Source organism: Anoplopoma fimbria, chromosome 2, assembly GCF_027596085.1.
Source record: "Anoplopoma fimbria isolate UVic2021 breed Golden Eagle Sablefish chromosome 2, Afim_UVic_2022, whole genome shotgun sequence".
Classification (NCBI taxonomy): domain Eukaryota; kingdom Metazoa; phylum Chordata; class Actinopteri; order Perciformes; family Anoplopomatidae; genus Anoplopoma; species Anoplopoma fimbria.
In genome coordinates this window covers 14,732,103-14,755,376 of record NC_072450.1, presented here as the reverse complement: position 1 = coordinate 14,755,376, position 23,274 = coordinate 14,732,103, and the positions used below count along the sequence as shown (strand labels likewise).

The 23,274-nt window shown below is 42.2% G+C and overlaps 1 protein-coding gene across 2 annotated transcripts in view; it reads left to right on the top strand.

The window, feature by feature from the left end:
• The first annotated feature begins 2,751 nt into the window (after nucleotides 1-2,751).
• Nucleotides 2,752-23,274, top strand: part of galnt2 (UDP-N-acetyl-alpha-D-galactosamine:polypeptide N-acetylgalactosaminyltransferase 2) — a 57,545-nt gene continuing 37,022 nt past the window's right edge. The window contains exon 1 of one of the 2 annotated variants that reach the window (XM_054608352.1): nucleotides 2,752-3,124. In XM_054608352.1, the coding sequence (XP_054464327.1) occupies nucleotides 3,029-3,124 (96 nt within the window). In that variant the 5' untranslated portion in view covers nucleotides 2,752-3,028. The remainder of the gene's footprint in view (nucleotides 3,125-23,274) is intronic. The other variant, XM_054608353.1, reaches the window with a different exon arrangement.

Sequence of the window (23,274 nt, the reverse complement as noted above, 5' to 3'; positions counted from 1 at the left end):
CCGAAAAAGATAAAACAACTCTTTCACCTCTGTGCTGCTCAAGTCGCACATCTGTTTCACTGCTTCTCACTCCTCCACCTCTCTCACTTTGGTTTTGACTTCCACCCATCCGTGCTGTAACACTACTGTAGGTAACATAAACACACTGAGTCTCTCTTCAGACCACCGTAGCGGGAGCAGCAATGAATAAGTGTGTGTGTGTGTGTCTGTGTGTGTAATACTACTGGGACACTCTTTGGAGACACAGCACAAAGTGTGTATTGATGGTGTTTTTTAACTGTGGGCCGTTTTGCTCTCCGATCAAAATTACATTTTGTCACCGTTCACATGAAAAATGTCAGAGGCAGATTTAGCCGCGCTGAACATGAACGAGACCTTTTATTTTAGCCAACGGTGTTCCGGATGAGCTCTATCTCAGACAGAGCTGATCTGAGCACCACAGACCATGTAAATATCAAGTGGTTTAACAAAGATAGGCTGACTTCCTCCTAAACGTCTCAGAATATTTATTTTATTTCACAAATGCTTCTTTTTCTTTGTATCCGAAAGTTCCTGAATGTTATGAAGGCCCCTTTCTGCTGCTTTAATGGCCCCTAAAATCAGTTTTAGTTTTTTTGAATTGGCTTCCAATGATGGTGGTTTTCAATAACAAGTAAAAGTCCTACATCTAGTAAAAGTATAAGGGTATTATCAGCAAAATGTACTCAAAGTATCAAAAAAGGTGCACACAACTGTCAAGCAATTTAAGAGTTGATCTCTTAATAAATACTGCCTAGCAATGTTTTTCAAACTTTGTAGTATATACAATATGTAGTAATGAATATTTTATGTTGTAGAAAAACATTTCCACGTGCTTTAAAGAAAATCCAAAACATATCTTCTTCATTTACTTCTTCGTAACTGCATTATTATTAACATTGCTAAGTGTTCCCTTCCTCATAAACTGTTGTATGCCATATGATAGTGAATCAAGACTTTGTGATTCCTCTGGCATTTGCAATAAGACCAAGAAGAACCAAAAAGTCACAATTCAAAATATTTACTGAAATGTTCCCTGTGACCAACTTCTAGATATTTCATCCTAGTTATTTTTTAACTGGAAGCGACTTGCCTTGTGGTGGTTTTATTGGAGGTCCTTGCTGTCACATGTAGCCTTATATAAACACTGCTATATCGACATTTCCGCTGCACAAGTAAATGTAAAGTTCTGGTTTGCTATACTGAGTCATAAACCCTCACAAATCTAAATTTAAGTTTCAACTAAAGTCTCATCTAACTGCATTTCAAACGTGACCTCCCGTGTGATGCAGACTGGTTTGAGTACAGAGGTGCTGCAGCTGCTGAGAACCAGATAAACAGGGCTGAGAAAGCTGCTGGTGTTTGGTTGTGATTATATGGTTTGACATTCTACTTAGGGCTTCAAACTAAAGGTTAATGTCATTATTGATTATTGTGCTGATTATTTTCTTGATTATTAATTTGAATAATGAAAAATGCTCATCACACCATCCCGAAACCCAGGGCGACTGATGGTTTGTCTGGGGTCCATTGGATAAGATACAAACAAAGGGAGGGTGCAAGGGAGAAATAAAGGAGGGAAGGAAGGAAGGAAGGAAAGGAAAGGAAAGGGGAAGAATATGATACTCTTCCAGCCTTTCTGGTTGTCTCTAACTTTGGTAGCCTGGTTCAGAACCCGAGAAGATAAAGGAAAGGAGGGAACAAGGGGACGAAGGAAGGAATGAAAGAAGAAACAAAGGGATGAAGGAAAGGTAGAACAGAAGAAGAAGGTACAAAGTGTGAAAGGAAAGAAGGAAGGAAGGAAGGGAAGGGTGGAAGGAAAGAAGGAGGGAACTAGGGTAGGAAGGAAGGAACGAAGGAAGAAACAAAGGGAAGAAGGACAGGTAGACCAGAAGAAGAAAGGTATAAAGTGTGAAAGGAAAGAAGGGAGGAGGAAATAAAAGAAGGCAGGAAGGGAATGGTGGAAGGAAAGAAGGAGGGAACTAGGTTAGGATGGAGGAAAGGAAGAAAAAAAAGGATAAAGGAATGGAAGAGCAGAAGAAAGGTACAACGTGTGAAAGGAAAGAAGGGAGAAGGAAGGAAGGAAGGAAGGACGGAAGGGAAGGGTGGAAGGAAAGAAGGAGGGAACTAGGTTAGGATGGAGGAAAGGAAGAAAAAAAAGGATAAAGGAAAGGAAGAGCAGAAGAAGAAAGGTACAACGTGTGAAAGGAAAGAAGGGAGAAGGAAATGAAAGAAAGTAGGAAGGAAGGAAGGAAGGAAGGAAGGAAGGAAAGAATGAGGGAACTAGGGTAGGAAGGAAGGTTAGAACAGAGCAAGAAGGAAAGAAGGAAGGAATGTAGGGGGAAGGGAGGAAGGATAGAACAGAGGAAGGTTGGAATGAAGGGAGGAATGAGACAACCAGCAGATAAAATCTTTTGTTTTCTCTTTAACTCGGTTTAAAGTGTCTCTCGCGCCCCCAGCGTCTCCTGTGAGCACGTGCAGCTCCACAGCAGACAGTGATACACGATGATCACAGACCTCTCTCTCCCTCCCTCCCTCTCTCTCTCTCCCTCCCTCCCTCTCTCTCTCCCTCTCTCTCTCCCCCCTCCCTCCCTCCCTCTCTCTCCCTCAGCCACATAACTGAGGTTTTACCCCAATCGTTTCCTCCAGGGACCGTCCCCCGACCCCTCCCCTCCCCTCCACTCGGCTCTAGCACGGGACCGCACGGCTCGACTCGACTCGCTGTCAAGCCCCGGCCCTCCTCCAGCGCTGCCTGAGCCGGCGTTTGATTGGATTAGAGTCGGGTAGCCTTTGCCCTCTCACCCCGCTGATGTTGGCTCGGTGCTTCCTGCTCCCTCCGCTCCCCCTGACCGACTGACGACGCTCTCCGTAAGCCGCACGGCGAAGCGCCCCGCACGGACACAGCCCGACCGGGACGAGCCGCGTCGAGAGCACCGAGCACCGAACACACACACACACACACACACACACACACACACGGGCCGGCGGAGGAGGACGAAGCGAGGCAGCCATGCGGAGGAAATCGAGGATAATGTTATGCTTTGCGGTGCTGTGGGTGCTGGGGATAGCCTACTACTTCTACTCGGGGACAGCGTTGAGCAGAAAGGTAGGACTCCCGGTGCTCGGTCGCTTTTTTCTCTCCGGGTGGATCTTTTTTTTTTCTCCCCGGACAAAGCGAAGATGGAGCGGCTGTGCTCCGGCGCTGTTGTGCCTCTTTTTTTCCCCTTTTTTTTTTTTTTTTCCGGGGGCTCCGTTTTGTTTTCTGCAGCTGCACCGATGCTGTGAGGAATGTGATAGTAATAATAATAAAAAAAAAAGGGCCTGCTGGTATCAGTGGGCAGGCAGTGGTTTTGGTGGAGATGAGTGTAGACACGGGCAGCAGGGTAGCCGGTCGGCGTGCACGGACCTCCCGCTGTGCCGGTGATTTGTCCGCCCGTGGAAGTGGGAGAGGAGCACGTCCACGCCGGGCAGCAGCCTGTCAGACACTTTAACGTGGCGCCGGTGAATGTGACAGCAGCATAGAGGTGAAAGCATGCATAGTGATTGTTATTAATGTTAGGCTGCTGGCCTGGCTCGCAGGGCCGAGGGGGAGGAGGGGGAGGAGGGGGAGAGCCTGTAGAGCACGTCAGCACAAACTGCTGCTCCCAGAAATGAGCAGAGATCAGGAAGTGTGCAGATTAACTCTGAGTTAAATCACTGATACACCATGCTGTCAGGATGGAATTTTTTTTTATTTTTTTTATCTCCTGTGGGAAGAACCGAGATTTGCATGAACCAGACTGTTGTAATGTCCACATTGTTCTGTCTGTGTGATAAGGATAGGTGACTTCATAAACACTCTGGTGCCAGATTTGTTGGCACACAAAGTTTAAATTCATCCAGTCTTTTCTGTTTGTCGGTCAAAACAAGACGCCACCTTAGAATCTGGGAAAACTGTGAAGGATTTCTTTTACTATTTTCTGACATTAGACAAAACGATCAGTCAAGAAATGACCTGGCAGATTAATGGATTCTGCAAACAATTGTTAGTTGCAGCGCTATTAACAATTAGAACTCAATACAGTTCAAACAGCACCACCTACTACATCCTCCTGAACGACCGTAAAGTTGATTCAACATCTCTTTAAAACAAACATGAACATTATAACCTTCATGAAGGTGCAGGACTGTTGTATTAACCTGCATTAGTTTTAGGGAGGTGTAGCTAATAAACTATATAAGTCACTCTTTTTATGCTGACACACAAATTATTAGTTATTAGTTATTATCAGTTTACTATTACATATGTGGCTTCTTATTTTACGTGTGTGTCATGTAGCTGCTTCACAACAACGTTTTACATTAGAAGGCCTTCGTGGTAATACTACAGAACTCTGTAAACCATTGTAGCAGAGGTAGTAGAAGTAGTACTAGCTGGTAAGATGGACTTTGTGTATGTGGAGGAATAGATTCCATTCACGAAATACCAGGCCTGTACATGCAGTAGTATGTGTGTAGATGAAGACATGTTTTCCATTGTACATACATCTATATTCTGTGTGTGTGTGTGTGTGTGTGTGTGTGTGTGTGTGTGTGTGTGTGTGTGTGTGTGTGTGTGTGTGTGGTGGTGCTCTGCGTGGGTGGTTGTGTACACTCCCTCTATTACCCCTCTAGATTTGTGTGTGTGTGTGTGTGTGTGTGTGTGTGAACGCCCTGTGTGTAGTCCACCTGTCTCTTGTCTTGTCCTATCTGTCTCTCTGTGTTTGCTTTGCTCCAGTCAACCAGAGCAGCGCTTTTACTTTTCCATTAGGCTGATAGCTGTGTGTATCTGTGTGTGTGAGCTTGCCTGTATATTTGTGGTTGTTCAGGGGGTCAAAGAGACACTACATGATAAGCAACTTTCACTGGAGTTGGATTGCAGGCGGCATTAATATGGTGTCATTACACAAAGAGAGGTTTAATCTGTTAAAACAAAGGTGGAACTGCGCAGGGTAAGTGCTGTTTTCCATCACATCTTCATCCCCTTTGAAAGAGTAGAGGCATTTAATAATTTCTCAGCGCTGTCAAGAAACAAACTTTGTATCTGCAGGTGAGTGAATATTTCAAAAGCACTCAAGAATCACACATAGAAGGAATAACTCTGCTGAACCGAGGACTTATGAATGTTTAAGACATTAAAAACTTGAATTTGTAGTTAGTTGCTTTGCTGCCGTTTTAGAGTTACATCTAACGATTATTTTGACATCCATTAATCAGCAGATCATTTTTTCTACTAATTGTTTAGTCTATAAAATGTTAAAAAGAACATTATGAGTAAAAACTGCTAGTTGTGTCCAAATGACTGTCCATAACCGAAAACATTTCACAAAATGTTATAAAATAGAGAAAACCAGCTAATCTACATATTTGAGACGCCGAAACCGAAGTGTTTCTTAATAATGAAGTGAATTGACTAAGACGTATTATTATAGTACTCTCGTCATCAACCCATTATAATGATATAAAGAGTTCTTTCATGGTTCTCTGCGGTTCCGTTTCATGTTTCCTTCTCTTGGTAAAAGAGAGGTGATTTGGGATTGCTGTGAATGAAATGTCGAAAGGTTGCAAAATGTGGATAAATGCTCATTCCTGTAGAGTTACACTAAAAGTGTGATTCACAGGTTTTCACGTTCATTCATCAGCAAGACATTAGATAATTGCGACTTGCTGAGAATGGAGACTGTTTAGCATGAAGCATATCTGTGAGCAGTCTTGCATTGTTCCACTTAAAAATTTCCAATCAACTTATAATTTGTCGTATCTTTCATGCGACAGTGCTGTTGAAGTGATGAGGAAGGATGCTCCGCGGACACTGTTCTTGCTGGTATAATAAAGTTTATTACAAACAAGCAACACATGTCATGACGGACGTCTCGAGCGCCCGGAGGTCTCGAGTCGAATGTGAGAATCCTAAACTTTTTGTGCTCTTACCCCACCTTATATGGGGTACATGTTATTTACATTTGGGCTGAAGTCCAGGTCATGTATGGGGCCCTGGTGTCCTGCACATCTACTTCTTATCTAAAACAAAGAGACATGGGGCCTTCACTGTATTGTATAAGACCTGAAAATATACCACATATTCCCCCCTTCGAGACTTATACAAAGTCTCGAAAAAATAAAAGAAGAGACATACAGGTGTATAATCATGACAAACTTAACAACCCGTCCTTTTTAACATTAAAGCAACTATACGGAGTATAAAAGTGAGAGTGAAAAACCTGTCAGGCAGCTAATCTTTCTTGAAATATCCATTAAACAATGTAGACAGGAAAATTTTCTCACGGTCCCTCTGCCAAGGCGACCATACGCAGTACTCCATAACACTGAAATTTTAGCAATTAGTGTAAGGAAATGACCTAAGCAAATACATATGGAACTCTCAGTAAATCAAAACAAAACAATGTCCAAAGTCAGGCTGGTCGACCCATCGCACCTTTCTATGGACCTTTTCCTGCCTACCCCACTGTCCCTAACATCGAGAAAAAGAAAACATCCGAGGTCCCATTATATTTAAAACCCATCATTTCCCAAGCATTTAATACACAAAGAAGAAAATTCATTTTTAATAATACTAATGTAACATCTAAGAGAAGACATAAGACTGTATAACGCTGCAGTTTCTCAGCAGCGTTGACTCAGGTGTAGTGTCGATGACGTCTTGAATCTGGATGTTGTATCGCCAGTCCACGTTCAGAGTCCTTCAGACCATTCGTATTTTCATGTTTGAAGTGTCTGAATCCATTCAGCCCATCGGAGTCCCTGACAATCCACCACCCTCACAGTGGTCTTCCCCCAATATGTTCTATAATGAAAGAAAAGAAAACCAGTATCTTTTGCATACAGAACAGATACAAATTAAAACATCAAACACAGAATAAGAACACTTCTATAAGTAAAAATGTGAAATTATAAATCATATTGTCCATTAATCATATTGTTCATTTGTTTCCATACCCCCCCTTCGAGACTAAACAAAGTCTCGAAAGAGCAAAACAAAATCAACACTACAAACTACGCAAGCAATAACAGAGGTAAATAATTGGATTATAATCATATGAGATATTCAAAATGGATATTCCTCCACCAATTCGATCTTTATCGCGTCATCCTCATCCACGTCCGTGTCAGCTTCGTGTAATAATGGCATCAGAGTTTGATCGCCGGGCAGCACAACTCCAACCCATCTAAGTATCATAGCCTTTGCAAAGGTCAACAACAGCGTACAAAAACAAAACATCACACACAACGACAGAACGAGCGCTACCAAAACCTGAACTAACACTGCTCCTAGTGGCCCCAATTTATCCTGCAACCAAGCATTTGCAGACCATCCCGCGTCTTCTGACGGGCCAAACGCATCTCTTATGAGCTTCAATGCCTCTATGACACTAGTCATATTATCAGAACTATCAGGAATCAACGTATAGCAAGCCGACCCTGTTAAGTTCAAAGTCATACAAAGGCCCCCTTGTTTGGCCAAAATATAGTCAAGAGCCATGTCATGTTTTAGCAACGTCAGTCTGTGGCTTCTCTGAGTGTTTGACAAATATTCAAAACCTCTTATGGTTTCGTTCGCAAAGCCCTGCAAGGTGTAGGTAATGTTGTCGATGTGATCTGCCAAGAATGTCACCCCATACCATGGAAATAATCCTATACCCCACTTCTCTCCTATACTTATTCTCCAATGGTAAGATTCCAAATTGTGGAACTGTGCCAACTCACGTTTCTTCCTACTACTTGAAGCGACATCGGATTGGACCCCATCTGGCCCTACTCCCTTCTGGATAGTAAGAACCTCATATGGAAGTTTCAACAGTGCCATATAACAGCATCCTGTCCACCCATATGGTAGAAATATGTATGCCTTATTACCACAGACCCACCAAATATCTTTGAAATTTCCTATAGTCACATTCCCCGGCAATATCTGGTTATGTACCCTTAAAATTGTCTTCTTTTTGTGTTCTGGTACCTGAAAAGATGCTTCATACGAATCATTACTATTCCCATGTTTCATTTTACCCAAGTCCATCATATAGTCATCACAATCTGATAACCCCATAAACGTTCCCGGCCCATCATAAGTTGTATTTGAACAAAAGCAGCTGGTAGCTCTCACTTCTGTCACCTCCATTACATCAGGGAACGCAGTTCTGATATCTTCATGCTGATCAAGTAAATTTACATATGATAATTCCATCAACCAAGAACAAGTAAATCTAGGCCTAAACAGAAGCACTGACCAAGACATCACTATATCTACTGCTGACTGCTGGTGATACAACAGCCATGATAATGCATAACTTTGACACATAGCGGTTAGTGGTTCTGGTATAGTCTCTAAAATCGAAGGCCATGAGTTCGGCGATAGGACTTTCACCAGACATGGACCATCCGTTTTCACAACCGATCTTACAGAGTGGGTTACTTGCTGGAACCATAAGTTCCTACCTGCCCAAGGGTCTGCGATGTGTAACACTGAAGGATCAAACCCAAATGCCTTCCATTTAGTGTCTCTCTTTTGTACTGCATGGTATTGATCCATCATGTATTCTGGTGTCTGATCAGAGTCAACAAAGTTATTATCTACGTTTGAAATAGTCCTCTGAGCTGTCATAGATGACTCTACATGCCTCTCTTCTATCCTCTGTTCTCTAACTTCAACAGTGTCATTACTGCTGTTCACGCTAGGCTCTAATTTTGACATTAGCTTCTGGGTTGCATTAATCACATCCTTAAATGTCCAAGATGTCATATTAGATGTCTGCGTTATATTTACAAATGTCGTAGATGTCACAGATGTCGTCACTGTTGTAGCATTCATCCCCTTTGAAGTCATAGCTAGAGTAGTAGCCTGAGTAGGTGTATGAACATTCTTAGTTGTTTCTGGAACTAACGTAACAAGCTTCATCTGTGTACTAATCACCTTTGGAGTAGTTACTGTAGTAAATTGTTTCTGAACCCCTTTAGTAGTCGTAGAAACTCCAGTAGGCCCCAAATCTTTTATCAGGAGTGACACTCTACGAGTTACACGACCTTCGATCCAATAATTTTGATGTGGAACAAATTTAAACTCTGGTTCTACATAAGTACACGTATATTCTCCTTCGTCTTCCCGAGTAACATTACGCAGGACAAGGGAACAATCATCTTTACTTTTCTTCCACCTCATCTCATTAAACAAAATATACTTCCTTTGATCACGAGGCACAATGTCATCTTCAGGTCTTGTCAACAACAAATCTTCACCACGACTATTCTCCCATTTGGGAGGCAAGTTACCACCACTGTTCCATCTCCCACATTGACAAGGAAGGTAAGCTGTTCCTCCTAACCTAACTCTGATCACAGTACTCAAAGGAGGTGACGTTATAGATACCACCTGAGGCGCTTTTGTAGTTACATGTGATGCATTTATACTTTCAATAGCTTTTGTCGTTGAAAGAGTAGATTTCTCTTCCATTTTCCCAGCTTTCGTCTGGAGAGTTGATGTCATCGTTGTCAATTCTCTTGTTTCCCCAACATCTTGGAGGTCTATACTCTTATTCCCCCTAGTATCACTAGAGACACTATGCGAACTCTAAATCCTAACTCGGATCCGCTTACTTCCAATATGTCGATCGTAAAAAGTACACCTGTAATCACCCTGATCTTCCTGTTGAGGCTTGCGTACATAGAGACTACAGTCTCCCTCAACCTTCACTCTCCTTTTGTCATTAATTAATGTATATTTCCCTAATGGTACTGTCTCTGACAGATCTAAGATCTTACCATGGCCATCTTCCCACTGAACTCTGAGTTTCCCTTTACCACTATTTTCTTCTGTACACTGACATGGAAGCCGAACTGACTCCCCCAAGGTTGCTTCAACCCTGGTTCTCGTAACGGTTTGGTTTGACTCTTCTCCTAACTGGTCTCGGGCTCCTTTGTCTAACTGGATCCCTGGGTTGTCCTGCAGCGGAGTCACCGCCCTTTGATATCTCTGGCGCTTTGCAGGCAACTGAAATAGGTCCTGCTGGGTCTGGGACATGTTGAAAGACAATGTCTCTAAATCTTCTTTCCTGTCCATCAACTGCCGAGTCATTTCTGGCATCATCAGGAATATGTACAGAAACATCACCATTGTCCACAACTTGGACGATCTCTCCTTCTGAATTCTGACTCTGGGGATTTTCATGCATCTCCCTCTCTGGTGTGTGTTCTTCCACATTGTCTTCGGGCTCTCTTGAGCCTTCAACATCTTGGCTCGGTGAATGTGGCGCCTCTTCACTTGGCGCTTTGACACAATGTGATAAATGATACCACGTGGGAGACCCTTTAACCTGGACCGCGGTTCCAGTACTGCGAACTACTTCAAATGGTCCTTCACGGCGTTCGTTATACCACTTCCGTCTAAACACCTTCACGAACACCTTGTCTCCAGGTTGCACTGTGATCCTTTTTGCTCATTGAGCTTCTCCTGCACCTCCTCCTTAGTTTGCCTGTCAGACACATATGTGGATATTCTTTTATGTAGATTAACCATGTATGTGACATATGTTTGCATTTCATCTTCTAAAAGGGCCAGACTTGGACCTTTCCCACTTGTCCGCAGACAAGGCGTTGGCATCAGTCTTCCTGTAACCAACTCATGAGGTGTCATATGCAAATCGCGGCTCACTAGAGCGACATACCATTAACGCCAATGGAAGCGCTGCTATCCAATTTAACCCCGTGTGCTGGCATATTTTGACAATACGATTTTTCAGAACACCATTCATTCTTTCGCACATCCCTTGACTTTGCGGATGATAGACTGCACCAAGACGCTGTTTAATTCCTAGTTTTTGCAAAATCAATTTCACCGTCTTATCCACAAACTCTTTCCCATTGTCTGAGGATATTCGATCTGGAAGTCCCCACCTGCTTATGACCTCTCTACATAAGAACTTGGCAACCGATTGAGCATCTTTCCGTTTTGTTGGACAAGCCTCAGGCCATCGTGAAAATCTGTCCACAACGACTAGCATATATCTTTTCCCTTCAATCGGTTTTATCATGTCAACATAGTCCACAACTAGTTCACGCATAGGACCCCTTGGAGTTGGGATGTGGCCAGGAGGAACCGTCACTCCCCTCCGAACATTGTTTTTCAGACAGATAGTGCACCTGCTTATGACATAATCAATCTGTTCAAGCAAACATGGTGCCCAAAAACCATACTCTTTTGTAATCTTTCTCTTAACTTCCCCCCTTGCAACGTGAGCTAAACCATGCGCCTCCTGAATCATCAGACCCAACAGGTCTGGAGGTGATAGTATCAGCCCCTCATGATTTCTCCAAAGTCCAGTAAAATCTCGGGTGGCACCTCGGTCTAGCCACAACTGTTTGTCCATTTCAGGAGCAGCTTCCTGCATTAAAATCACATCTTTGAGCGTAATTTTGTCTTCCAAGTTCACTTCATGCGTGACGAGAAGAACTTTGCCCAATTTATCTGCTCCTGTGACTGCTCTTGCAGCTTCATCAGCCGCTCTATTCCCTTGTGAAACCCTTGATGCATCCCTCCTATGTGCTGCACACTTAGCTATTGCTATTTCTTTAGGCTTCATCATAGCATGCAGCAATTTCATGATCTGGGCGTGATGCTGTATCGGCGAACCATCCGTTTTCTTAAACCCTCGGTTCTTCCACACTGCTCCAAACAAGTGGCACACATTATGTGCATATGCAGAGTCGGTATATATCGTCACTCGCTTCCCTTCTGCCAACAAACACGCTTCAGTTAGCCCCACCAGCTCAGCAAGTTGTGCAGATGCAGGCTGTGGTATCCCTTCAGCCTTCTCAACTGCAAATCCAGTTCCTTGGGCTTTTACTACCGCATAGCCAGCACTTAATTTATCGCCCACACGATAACAAGACCCATCAGTCCAATACTCCAGGTCCACCACATGCAATGGGAGAGCTTGTAAATCTGATCTAAGCCTAGAGTATTTCTCTGCTTCTTGAACACAATCGTGTGGCTCACCATCTTCTGGAGTTGGCAAATTCTCAGCTGGATTTACCGTAACACACCTTGCTAGGGTAACATCTTCCTGCTCTAAGAGCCTATGATAGTCTCTGAGCCTAGACATAGTCAAGTTGTTCTTACCATAATTCAAAAGATTTCTGAGACTATGATGTGTAAGAATTGTCACTGGATAACCCATTGTTACAGATGATGCTTTATTGTACATTAGAGAAACTCCCACCATAGCTCTGTAACACAGTGGTAACCCTAGCTCCACTTCTGAATAAGCCGTGGAGTAATATGAAATGGGTTGAGGACTCGTCCCCGTACCCGTTGGTTGACAAAGAACTGCACATGCATGTTTACCCCCAGTAGAAGTCGATACATATAACACAAAATTCTTAGAGTAGTCTGGAATTGCTAGCGCCGGAGCCTCTTGCAACTTCTTTTTGTTGTTTCAAATGCCAAAAGGCCATCGTGTGTCCAGGACAGATTACAGTGTAGCTTAGCATTCCCAGTACTTTTAATCATAGCTCTCAAAGGCCCCGTCAAGCTAGCATAATCCTCAACCCATGCTGAAGAATATCCTGCAATACCAAGAAATGTCATCATCTCTCGGACTGTTCTGGGTTTTGGAGCCTTGCGAATAGCCTCCACGTGACTATCAGAGTGCTTCTGTGTCCCTGCGTTATTGTTTGACCCAAATAAGTTACCTTCTCCTGACAATACTGCAGTTTCTTCAGAGAGGCCTTGTGACCCTTCTCTGCCAGTATTTGTAGCAATTTAATTGAGTCCTTATGACATGTCTCCTCATCTGGTGAACAAATGATGATGTCGTCCACGTATTGAATTACATTGCTTTTTAATACCTGCTCTATCCCCTCCAAATCGTCTTTCACTATTTTGTTGAAAATGTGAGGACTATGTTTGAACCCTTGTGGCAGTCTCTCATACTCATAAGATTGTCCGTTGTACGTGAACCCAAATAAGCTTTGGCTTTCCCTACTAAGTGGAACACTGAAAAACGCACCACATAAATCTAACACTGTGAAATGTGTCGCATTTGGCGGAAGTTGGGCTAACAAAGTATGTGGATCCGGCACTTCTGCTGGAAAATCAACCACCACTTCATTGACCGCTCTTAAATCATGTGTCAGGCGATATGAATTATCTGGCTTCTTTATCGGCAACAAAGGCGTGTTGCTCTGGGGATCCTGTGTTATCCTTAAAACACCCGCCTTAAAAAGTCCTTCAATCTGTGGTTCAATTCCTCGGATTGCCTCTACCAAACAGTTCAAACGGCAAAGGAATTCTCTGTGACTCCCAAGAAAGTGTCACCGAACGCCTTCACCCCCTACATTCTGACCTCCATCTAGAGAGAGTTTTGAGACGAGTGAGGGGGGGGGTTTCAAATGCTACCCTTCTTAAACGAAGTTCATTGTGCATTTAACATTTATTATATTACGTCCCTTTTAAGAAGAGCTCATGTTTTATTTACTAATTTGTTCAATTCATTAAGTCTTCTTAAAAGAAGCTCATAGTTTTATACCTTACTTTATTCACTTCATTACGTCTTCTAAAAAGAAGCTCATGGTTTTATACAATAACTTATTCAATTCATTAAGTCTTCTAAAAAGAAGCTCATAGTTTTATACAATACATCGGGCCACATATCTATCCTTACAAATTATTAAATGTCTCGTTCTCAAATCACCACCTATGCATGTTTATTCAATCATAATGTGTTTTTCTTTCTTTTAACTTTAACACATCTATTCTTTTCCTATGCATTTTATGGCACACAGTTTGAACACATCAGCAGCCAAGTTTCACACACACACATTCAGCACTCCTACGCACACCCATTCTCCCCCTCTCTTCTCATCCCAAAGTAAACACACACACTCATTCTCTTCACCTAGTTTCAGATCTCTTCATTCATACAGCATGCTTATTGCCGCTATTTCCTTATTTTTTCATAAAATTTATGCTACCTATGAGATGTAGATATTCGATGAGAGGCTGCATCAGACACCGTTCGTCAACCAATGTCAGAGTGGGAACAGTCAATCGAATTGTGATTCTACACTCTCCAGTTATTAAACTGACCATCAGATGTCATTCCAGGTTTTATTCGGCCCATACTACATGCTCCTACTCTTGAGGGCTCTATCCTATCTGATTTTGCGGCTCAATCATATGATCCTTTCCTTTATTTCCTTTATTTCCTTATTTCCTTATTTCCTTATCACTTTTTACATATATTTATACAAATTACCTGGATCCAGGTTTCCCCAATTTTGTCTTTCTAACTTAATTCCGGACTATGTCAAAGCCATCGTTACGCAGTGGCTAATATGCATGTGTCTTACCGTTAAGAAGTTGAGGGCCCATCTTCAATTAATCTTGCACGATACTGTTTAGCACACCTTATCGTTACCATGAAGCTATTCTAAACTATTCCTTGTATTTCTCATACTTCTTTCCTTCACTTTTTATCTTCCCCTTTCACATTAATTTTAGCACGGAGCCTCACTTTAAACATCAAATCAACAGGCGTGTCCATAACAAGAAGATTCTTAATTTACGGTGTGACCAAACAACTCCACATAACAGCCCCAATTCATGACCAGCATTCAATCGAGTGAGCTCACCGTATGTGAAGTTGTAGCAGAAAACCGCGAGGCCACCTCCGATCCTGTTCGTGACGCCAAATTTGTCGTATCTTTCATGCGACAGTGCTGTTGAAGTGATGAGGAAGGATGCTCCGCGGACACTGTTCTTGCTGGTATTAAAGTTTATTACAAACAAGCAACACATGTCATGACGGACGTCTCGAGCGCCCGGAGGTCTCGAGTCGAATGTGAGAATCCTAAACTTTTTGTGCTCTTACCCCACCTTATATGGGGTACATGTTATTTACATTTGGGCTGAAGTCCAGGTCATGTATGGGGCCCTGGTGTCCTGCACATCTACTTCTTATCTAAAACAAAGAGACATGGGGCCTTCACTGTATTGTATAAGACCTGAAAATATACCACAGCATCCAACTTTACACCTCAGTAAGCCACATGTTGAGTCATCGCTGCTTGCAACCACTTAGGTGGATCCAGCAGCCGTGGGCCTGCCAGCCTGTTTGGACTGCTGATTCAAATGCCCACTTCTGAATAACCTGAATGGTCGCGTCTCCACCAGAAAAACTAGTTCAACTAGTTTCCTCAGCTCTGTCATTCACATCCATGATACTGTGTCTCTTAAGATCAAAGCACCCACCAAACAGCATTTCTACTATTATCAGTTCAAAAGTATCCTTTTTCGAAGAATGTCCCTCTGGTTAGAGTCTCGGTTCCAATTTAAAGACACTGTTAGAACACAGTATCAGTGCCTTTGTGCAAAATTGAACGTTGCCATTTCTGACAAATTCAAGTTTTTTTTGGTCTGGCAATAAAAAAGAAAATCATTGAAATGTCACCATGTGTCTCCAAAGGTCTTAAACAACCTTCTGCACACAATGTTCCTCATCATGAATTTAGATCTGCGTCACTGGGAAAGTGTGTCTTTTGTTAGTGTACACATGAGCTTTTTCCATGTTTACTGGCCTGACTCACAGTGTAAACTGATAAGACAGGAGCATAGATTTTAGCTGACCTTTATTTTAAGGTTTACCTACCAATCAACGACATGCAACTGCATTCTGGTAGCTCTGAAACTGAGGCACATTGTACGAGTTCAACCATTGACATTCGTAAATTATGGAAATACATAGAACATACATTGTTATCTTTCTACAGTATTATATAATAAACAGTATGTTTCCTGCAGTGTAGTTTATGTATTTAAAACGAAGTTTCCCCCCCTTCTTCCTCCTTCCATACACAATAAACAGTATGTAGAATGACAGGAACTGTTGGGAGGCACCCAACAGCCCGACTCAGTACAAACATGTGCCTCTCTCTGTATTGTTGTACTCAGGAGGATAATGTTGCAATCTTGAGCCTGCTGGCTCACCAGGATGCCCCATTAACGTCTTCCTAGCTTGACAGACCTCAGAGGGCTTTTCCTGCCAGCTCTTGAGAGACCAACGTCCCACTGTTGAGTCTACTTTCCTGCCAATCAGCGGCCTGATATGGGAGCAAAATGGCAGATAGTGAAGGGTGGCACCGAACCACAGGAAAACCCAACAGACTTAGTAAGAAGGTTATCAGCTGTTTGATTAATCCAGCCGACGGACGGTAATTGGATTTATCAAAGTGGTAAACAGTGAGAGTTTTCTTTCCAAAGATGAGGTGTGTGGCATGTATAACCTCCAGTTCACATGTCTCTCATAAGAATGTATCAGCGTAACGAAGAATATCCTTAAATATATATAATTTGAACTGTATTCACTTTTTCAAAGAATAAGAGCAGGGAAGAATGACTTTGCAAGAACAAATCACATACACATGTGGTAAACACAGTCCTGCACACACTGTCCACTGTTTATATGGAGCTCGGCTCTCACCCAAAGGTGGATCACAGCAGTAGAAGTATTTCTCAGAGTGTTGCGATTAGCCAGAGGTCTGGATTAGTTTCTAGTTGGTGGCAGAGGATTCAGAAGGGAGTTCAGTGCAGCAAACGGCGGAGAGGCATACGCATAAATCAGCTCAACGGGGATTCAGAGCTTTTAACGCTGGCTGGTCCAGAGCTTGTGAGTGAAAGTTGCAGCCTCTGTTATCCGCAGCTCTAGACGTTCAACTTCTGCCTGTCCCTGCATGTCTCAGTGAACGGCTTTATCAATACATCTGTCTCTCATCGATGGCCGCGTGTACGCACCGACTGTTAGCATTTTGCTGTTTTTACAGCAGGATATATTAGAAAATGGATCAGTTGCACCTCACACTCTCTGTCAGGGTGAAGGTGATGGTGGTGCATTATTAGTGTGTGTTTTGACTTTAGTGAGTATGATTAAAAGGAGCTAGGAGGATGTTGGCCTCTGCCACAACACCATCGTCAGCTCTCTCACAGACGCAGCAGTGCATCCATTATCTTTACAGTCAAGCTCCTATTGTAAATGCACACTAATGTGCACACACACTGCTTCACTCATAACACTGATTACATGTGTTAGAGTTCCTGCTGTTGTGTAACTGCAGTACAATCATCTAGCTGAATGAGCTGTGGCTTTAAAACCACTTGAGACCTCAGCAGTTCAAGGTGTATATAATGCCAGAATACAGTGTAATTTCAGTCAGCAGAGCCATTATTAGAAACTAACTAAATGCAGTTCTATAGAGCCGACACTGAATCAATAAAAGGCTTGAATTAAGATGTGGAAACCCCTTGGTACTGAATCCTTCATACACAGGCTTTTCTTTGAAATATTGACTCTGTGTGTGTGTTTTTATTATAAGTAATGATCACCTCTGACAGATTCTCAACAGACTGTAAATAGAGAAACCAGAGAAGAGGATGTGTCACTGTTGTTTACTCAGGGTTTATTTTCTGAGCATATAGTGAAACAAAAACTCGTATTAACTCAACAAACTGCATTACAGTCTCATCGGAGTTCTACAACATCATAGCTGCGAGTCCCGGGAGAGAGAGACAGTGTTCTGTTGGAACGCCTCCACCTGCATGGGGGGGAGTGACTTTCTCAAGGGACAGTTGACACTACACAAGGGAGAAAAGAAGCTGTTACCGTTTCATCGGGTCAACCCCAGATTTTCCTAGTTGATGTGGGGAACTAACCGTTGGCTAAATCCCTCCCCTGAAGAAAGATTGTCTCTCACTCGTTTTCTTGGTTTCATTGCTGTCTGTTCTCACTCATAACTCTGCTGGTGACTGAAGTCCCTGTAGCACTGGAGAGCATTTATGCTTTTGTTCGTTTACAGTTTCTTTGTTAACTTAGAGTAGTCGTGTGGAACAAAATAAGAATTGATAATAAAAGTATAGTATAGTCCTCCATTTTGTGTCCATCTCCCTCCTCAAAAGCAGCAAACCGGGACTTCAGACGTCCCCTCCGTAAGACTGATGATGCCGCTGGACAGGATGCTCGCTAATCGCTCAAATAACAGCTGCTTCTTCTTTGTGTCGGCAGAAGTAGATTTATAAATTGCAGAATTTATATTTCTTCCGGAAAAAAGCCATGTGATAGGGGCGTGACAAATCAGGGAAGGACACATCATTGCTGCGAAGACCCACCAAGTAGCGAACGTGGGTGTCTACGTCATCATTTCCAAACTTATGCAGTTCAGCCTGTCCACACCACAAGTAACCCTGGAGTTTCCCAGTGTGGATGTAGCCTTTATTTCCATGTCTCCTATGTGGATCATCAGCTGGTGAACACTCATGTAGCTTTGAATTCAGTCCTTTAGCAATGTCTCACATAGCCCAAAAGTGCATATTTAAGAGCCTTTTACAGGGTTGTTGTGTAATACAAGTCAGCTGGAAACACTAAAAGTCTTTTATTTTCCACCAGTCAGAAGGAGTTAGTCCAAATCCGTCAGCACTGAAACCCAGTGACTGACTGCCGTGAACAGGCGGACAGCTGTGCAGATATCAGGACATATAGATTGAGACATTGCCACAAAAGAAGACATAAAGTTTAGTTAATGGCACCATAAAGGTAGGTGTTTAAAAGAGCAGTTTGTATCTGTTGATATCAAACTGTCAGATTCACTACATCCTGATCTGTGGCATAAGACCGCTCTGTCTACCTCATTTATTCTGAATGTCTTTCTTTTGTATCCACCCGTCTCTGTCTTGGGTAGTTTCCTTGTTGTTAAACACAACAGCATGTTGCATCTGTGAGTGTGCTCTAGACTGGATTATTTTCTTCTTATGATGATTTTCTTCCTTGGCTGACGACGAGCATTCATGGAAAAGTTGAAAGGGATGAGGATATTCATTGTTCACGGGACCAGTGCCGATGAGAAAGCTTTTTCAAAGATCTGTTTTTTATTCAGAGATCAAGGAAAAACAGAGCCACCCTCTTTTTTTCAGTTTGTCGCTAAAAGGAAAAATATTGACGTCTTTAGAAATTCACAGTGAAGCAAATGGTCAGGTCAGCAGTAATCTGTGTTCCCGTCATCAACTTTAACTATTCAAATGTGCCTGATAGGGACCGCAGGTGGCCATGACGTTTTGCCTGTGCCCTCTCTGTAGCAAGGACATTCAAATCAGTAAATAAAGTGCAGCTACCACCCATACAATTATTAAATTTAGTTGGTGCACTTTCAGTCACTGCTACTGGACTGTGTACTGATTTAATGGAAATGCTGCTCTTTGTATTTTGTGTGACTGGAATTATGAAAAGGATGTGCATGATGTTTGAGAATAAATTATAAGAAAAAGCTGAAAAATGAATCACTTCAAACTTTTTTGCTTTTTCTCTTCTAATGTAGCAAACGAACTGAAATGACTTCCATCAGGCTGCACAATGTGAATATTATTTTGATATTCAACCACCTGAGGAACAAAGTGCAGCAAAGAACAAAGTTACTTTATGTCAGAAGACTAAGACGTTTTGCAATCTATGATTGGCAATTCAAAGGTAGAATAAAAATAGTTGTGTGTTTTATGATCTGAAGTGGTATCAAGAGACAAACCGTCTGTATCGGCATATGTATTGGTTCTTAGAGAATATTTTAGTTCAACCTGTTTTTTGAAAGATACAAGATCTCTGAATGTCCCATCTGCTCCGCTCTCAGCTGTTTGTTGCTGTACGACTTACAAAACAAATATAACGCAGAGCGGATTGAGGTGCATGCAAACAGGCCTCCTGGCCGCCCACTTCATCCTCATCCTGAATCGCTCAAAGGAGACGTGTGTGGATCCGTAACATTTGGGTCACAGAATCCTGATGCTGACAATGTGCATCGGCCTGAACATCCAATGAGGTGCAGAGCTTTGCAGAATGTTTTGGCATTATCTTAATAATTCATAACAAATTACACTATAGTATGTAATGGCAACGCTTACATGCAAAATCATGTTGAATAGTAAAATCCTAGTAATAATATTCTCTAAGTTATTCAAAATGTTGGCGATTTTATTACATCATTCATAAGACAATACTGAGATATTGACAGCTTCTCCCTATTTAGTTCAGTATGCGCTGTGGAGAGTAGTGATGGTCGAGGGTGTTGTAGTGATGTATGTACAGCAAAAGCTCTTCTGTGTTGAAACTAACACATTTTTTTTTTTAATGGAAAAAATGTCCAAATAATGTTTGACCATCTGCCAAAGTGGTGGGTTGATGGATTTTTTTTTTAACACTGGTCTGGTGGGAGGTGTTAATTTCTCACCCTCCATCACATCATGGCCATTCAATAACCAACTGACATTTGTCTCAGCTTAACTCCCAGTAAGAAAAAATACTCATAGTACTGTTAAAACACCTATTAATTTAGTACTTTGTCTTTCAGATGTTGTTTAAATTGATTCTCCTGCTTTAATTCCACTCATTTTCATGCTTTTATTGTCTTATTACTCTCTGTCTAGTTTTTGGTTTGGCAATGCTCAGGACCTACTGCACTCTCTGACTGTTCATCGATGTCTGGATTAAGGGCTACACAAACTTGACTGCTCTGCCTTATTTAGTTCTGGGATGGCATTAATGGTAAACATTAGCATTTTGCAATGATTGTTGACAAGTTAAACAAGGGGAAATGTTTCCTCTGACAGCGGCCTCAATAGACCTGAATTCAATGCAGTCACAAGACTGCTTGTGTTTCATTTTAGTGCAATCAGCAGATTTCCTCAGCTGGATCGACTGTCAAGATCACTGCTGCTGTCAGAATTTCAGACACGCTCTGTGGAGGTTGCCTAAAGGAACTTTGGGAAAGTAATTGCCGGAAATAGGTGCAAAAAGGTAAAATACAACTTAATATTTCTAAAGATAATTCCTGTAATAACTAGAATAAGTGTCTGACTGCAGCTGCAGCTCATGACCTCTCCAGCCTCGTTACTGCAATATCAGGCTTACTGCTGCACACAAACACCCATAAAAACGGCAAAGGTCCAAATTCAACAGTAAAGTTTGTAGTTGGTCAATGCTAGTAAAGAAAAAGCTTGTAAAGTGTCTTTTTACAGTATGTTGAAACAGTTTGCAGGAAGCAGAGGTGCTGACTCGGCTCTCCTGGCTTCTTTCAGTTAAAATGAGGAAGAATCTGAGAGACTGAAGTGACCAGTCTTTTCTTTGGCTCCTGTATTTACAGCCAGTGTATGAAGAGTAATAGCCCGAAGATGGAAGTGGGTGAAATTACGTAAGTACGCGTGTGCGCGTACGTATGTATGTACGTACGTACGTACGTACCTTTTGACCACATGTTCCTATTTTGCGGGCTTTTCCTGTGGGCTCTCCTCTCAGGGACACGTCAGCAGATTAAGTGCGTTTGTGTCTCAGACTGTCCTGTGTTTATATACCAACTTATTGCAAAATATGGTCGGACAAAAATGTTTTTTTCCACTCGTCCCTTCAAGTCAATTTTCTTGTTGTGTCTGACCTGGATGGCCCAAAAAAGCAGTAAATAGGCAGCATGAACAGGAGTCATCTGTCCAAGAGGTTGAAATACTGAAGGAAAAAGCCTGCAAATCACATCATTTAAGAAAAAGTAAGACTCTGAGACAAGCACAGCTAGTCTGGAGCTAAAAACAGACTTCCACTGTGTGGCATAATACTCTAGTGACAGAAACCTTAGATGGTGGTTGTGTAAAAATAGAAGCATGCATATATACATTTAACACGATGCCTCTGTTTTAACCTAAACCCTCCATTTGAACATAAACTCAGTCTGCGTTTCCTATCAGCAGAGGTTAGACGCCAGACTAGTTCTGCTGCCTCAGGACTTTACAGGCTGTGCCAGCTGTAATTGTATGAGTTCACTTACAATGATTTATGGTAGGAAATTCTTTGTTACTCCAAATAAGCTGACGTACCAGTCAGGAATACCGGGCACTGCCAGCACACAGTTTGTAACCGAGTGGCAAATATTGAAACAGATTGTAGGCTCTTTTATTTGTTGTAGTGGCATTATTTATAAAGAAAACTCACTGTGGCGTTTAGGTTCTCTGTAAATAATAAATGTATGAGCTGACCATTGGCTAACCCTCTGCCCCACAAGAGCAGAAGTGTAAGGAATGGATGAAACTGTTGTCTGCTCTAACGTAAAATACAAACGTAACCTAATCCAGCGTTTTTTCCAAGACTTGTGGCAATTCATACTCCATTATTTTGTTAGTTAGGTTACAGTTTACATAAAAAAAAAAAACCCTTTTCATTATAGCACATCCACTGTGTGACTGCTTGTGCTAATTGCTACGATATCAGAGTTTGGGTTAACGTAGCTCCATCCTGCTGACGTTTACAAGCAACCAAAGCAATACAATATCAATGCTTTGTCTTAACTTCCATGTACTCTACATGAATCATTAACTGGTCATGACACTGACTTTTTTGCCTTAGTCTTTTAGCACAATATAAGGACTCTAGCCGTTTACAGGGTTCTTTTTTTTTTTTTAATGCTGGAAACATTAAAAAGGGACCAACTTCAACCAAATCTCCCTGACTCGGGGTTTATTTGAGTGTGCGTTGATGTTAAACTCTTCAGTTTCTGTCCTATCGGCCATATGGTAATCCACTCACCTCCCCCTTTTTCTTCTTTATTTCCTTTCTCCCCTGGCTCTGGTTCCCCTGGTCCTGGTTCTGGTTATTTGCTTCTTTGTGTTTCTCTCTTGCATAAATATACTTTCCTCTGTTCTCATGCATGCTTACTTACTCTGTTAGTTTGTGTTTCTTTTATTTAGTTTGTTTGATCTGTTTAAGTAGGCCAGATATTCAGTTGGTCACCCTGGGAGCCAATTATGAAAAGACAAAATTGTCGTCATGTACAGACCCACCAGAAGCAGACATGTGAGTGTGACCCACTTTTGGGCCCAAACCCACAGCTTTAGAAACCACCTACATGAAGGAAGTAACAGAATATCCAGAGCTCTCTGGGCCAGCAGGCCTCATGCCCTTTTCTGTGTGCGTTTCTGCCTTAAAAGGTGGGTTTGATTTATCTGTGCTTTCAGCTCAGTGGGGGTGGAGCAGATGTGATTGTGTCAGGCTCCATCAAGACGGGCTAAGAATAGCTAAAACCATCCAACACCTTCGCTTAGGTTGGTTTGAAATGGCAGGTTTCATGCCCTCCTTTCTGCATGTTATCATGCTCTGGAGTCTAACGTCATGTTGGAGACAAATCTGCTGCTAACATACAGTCTACAGACGC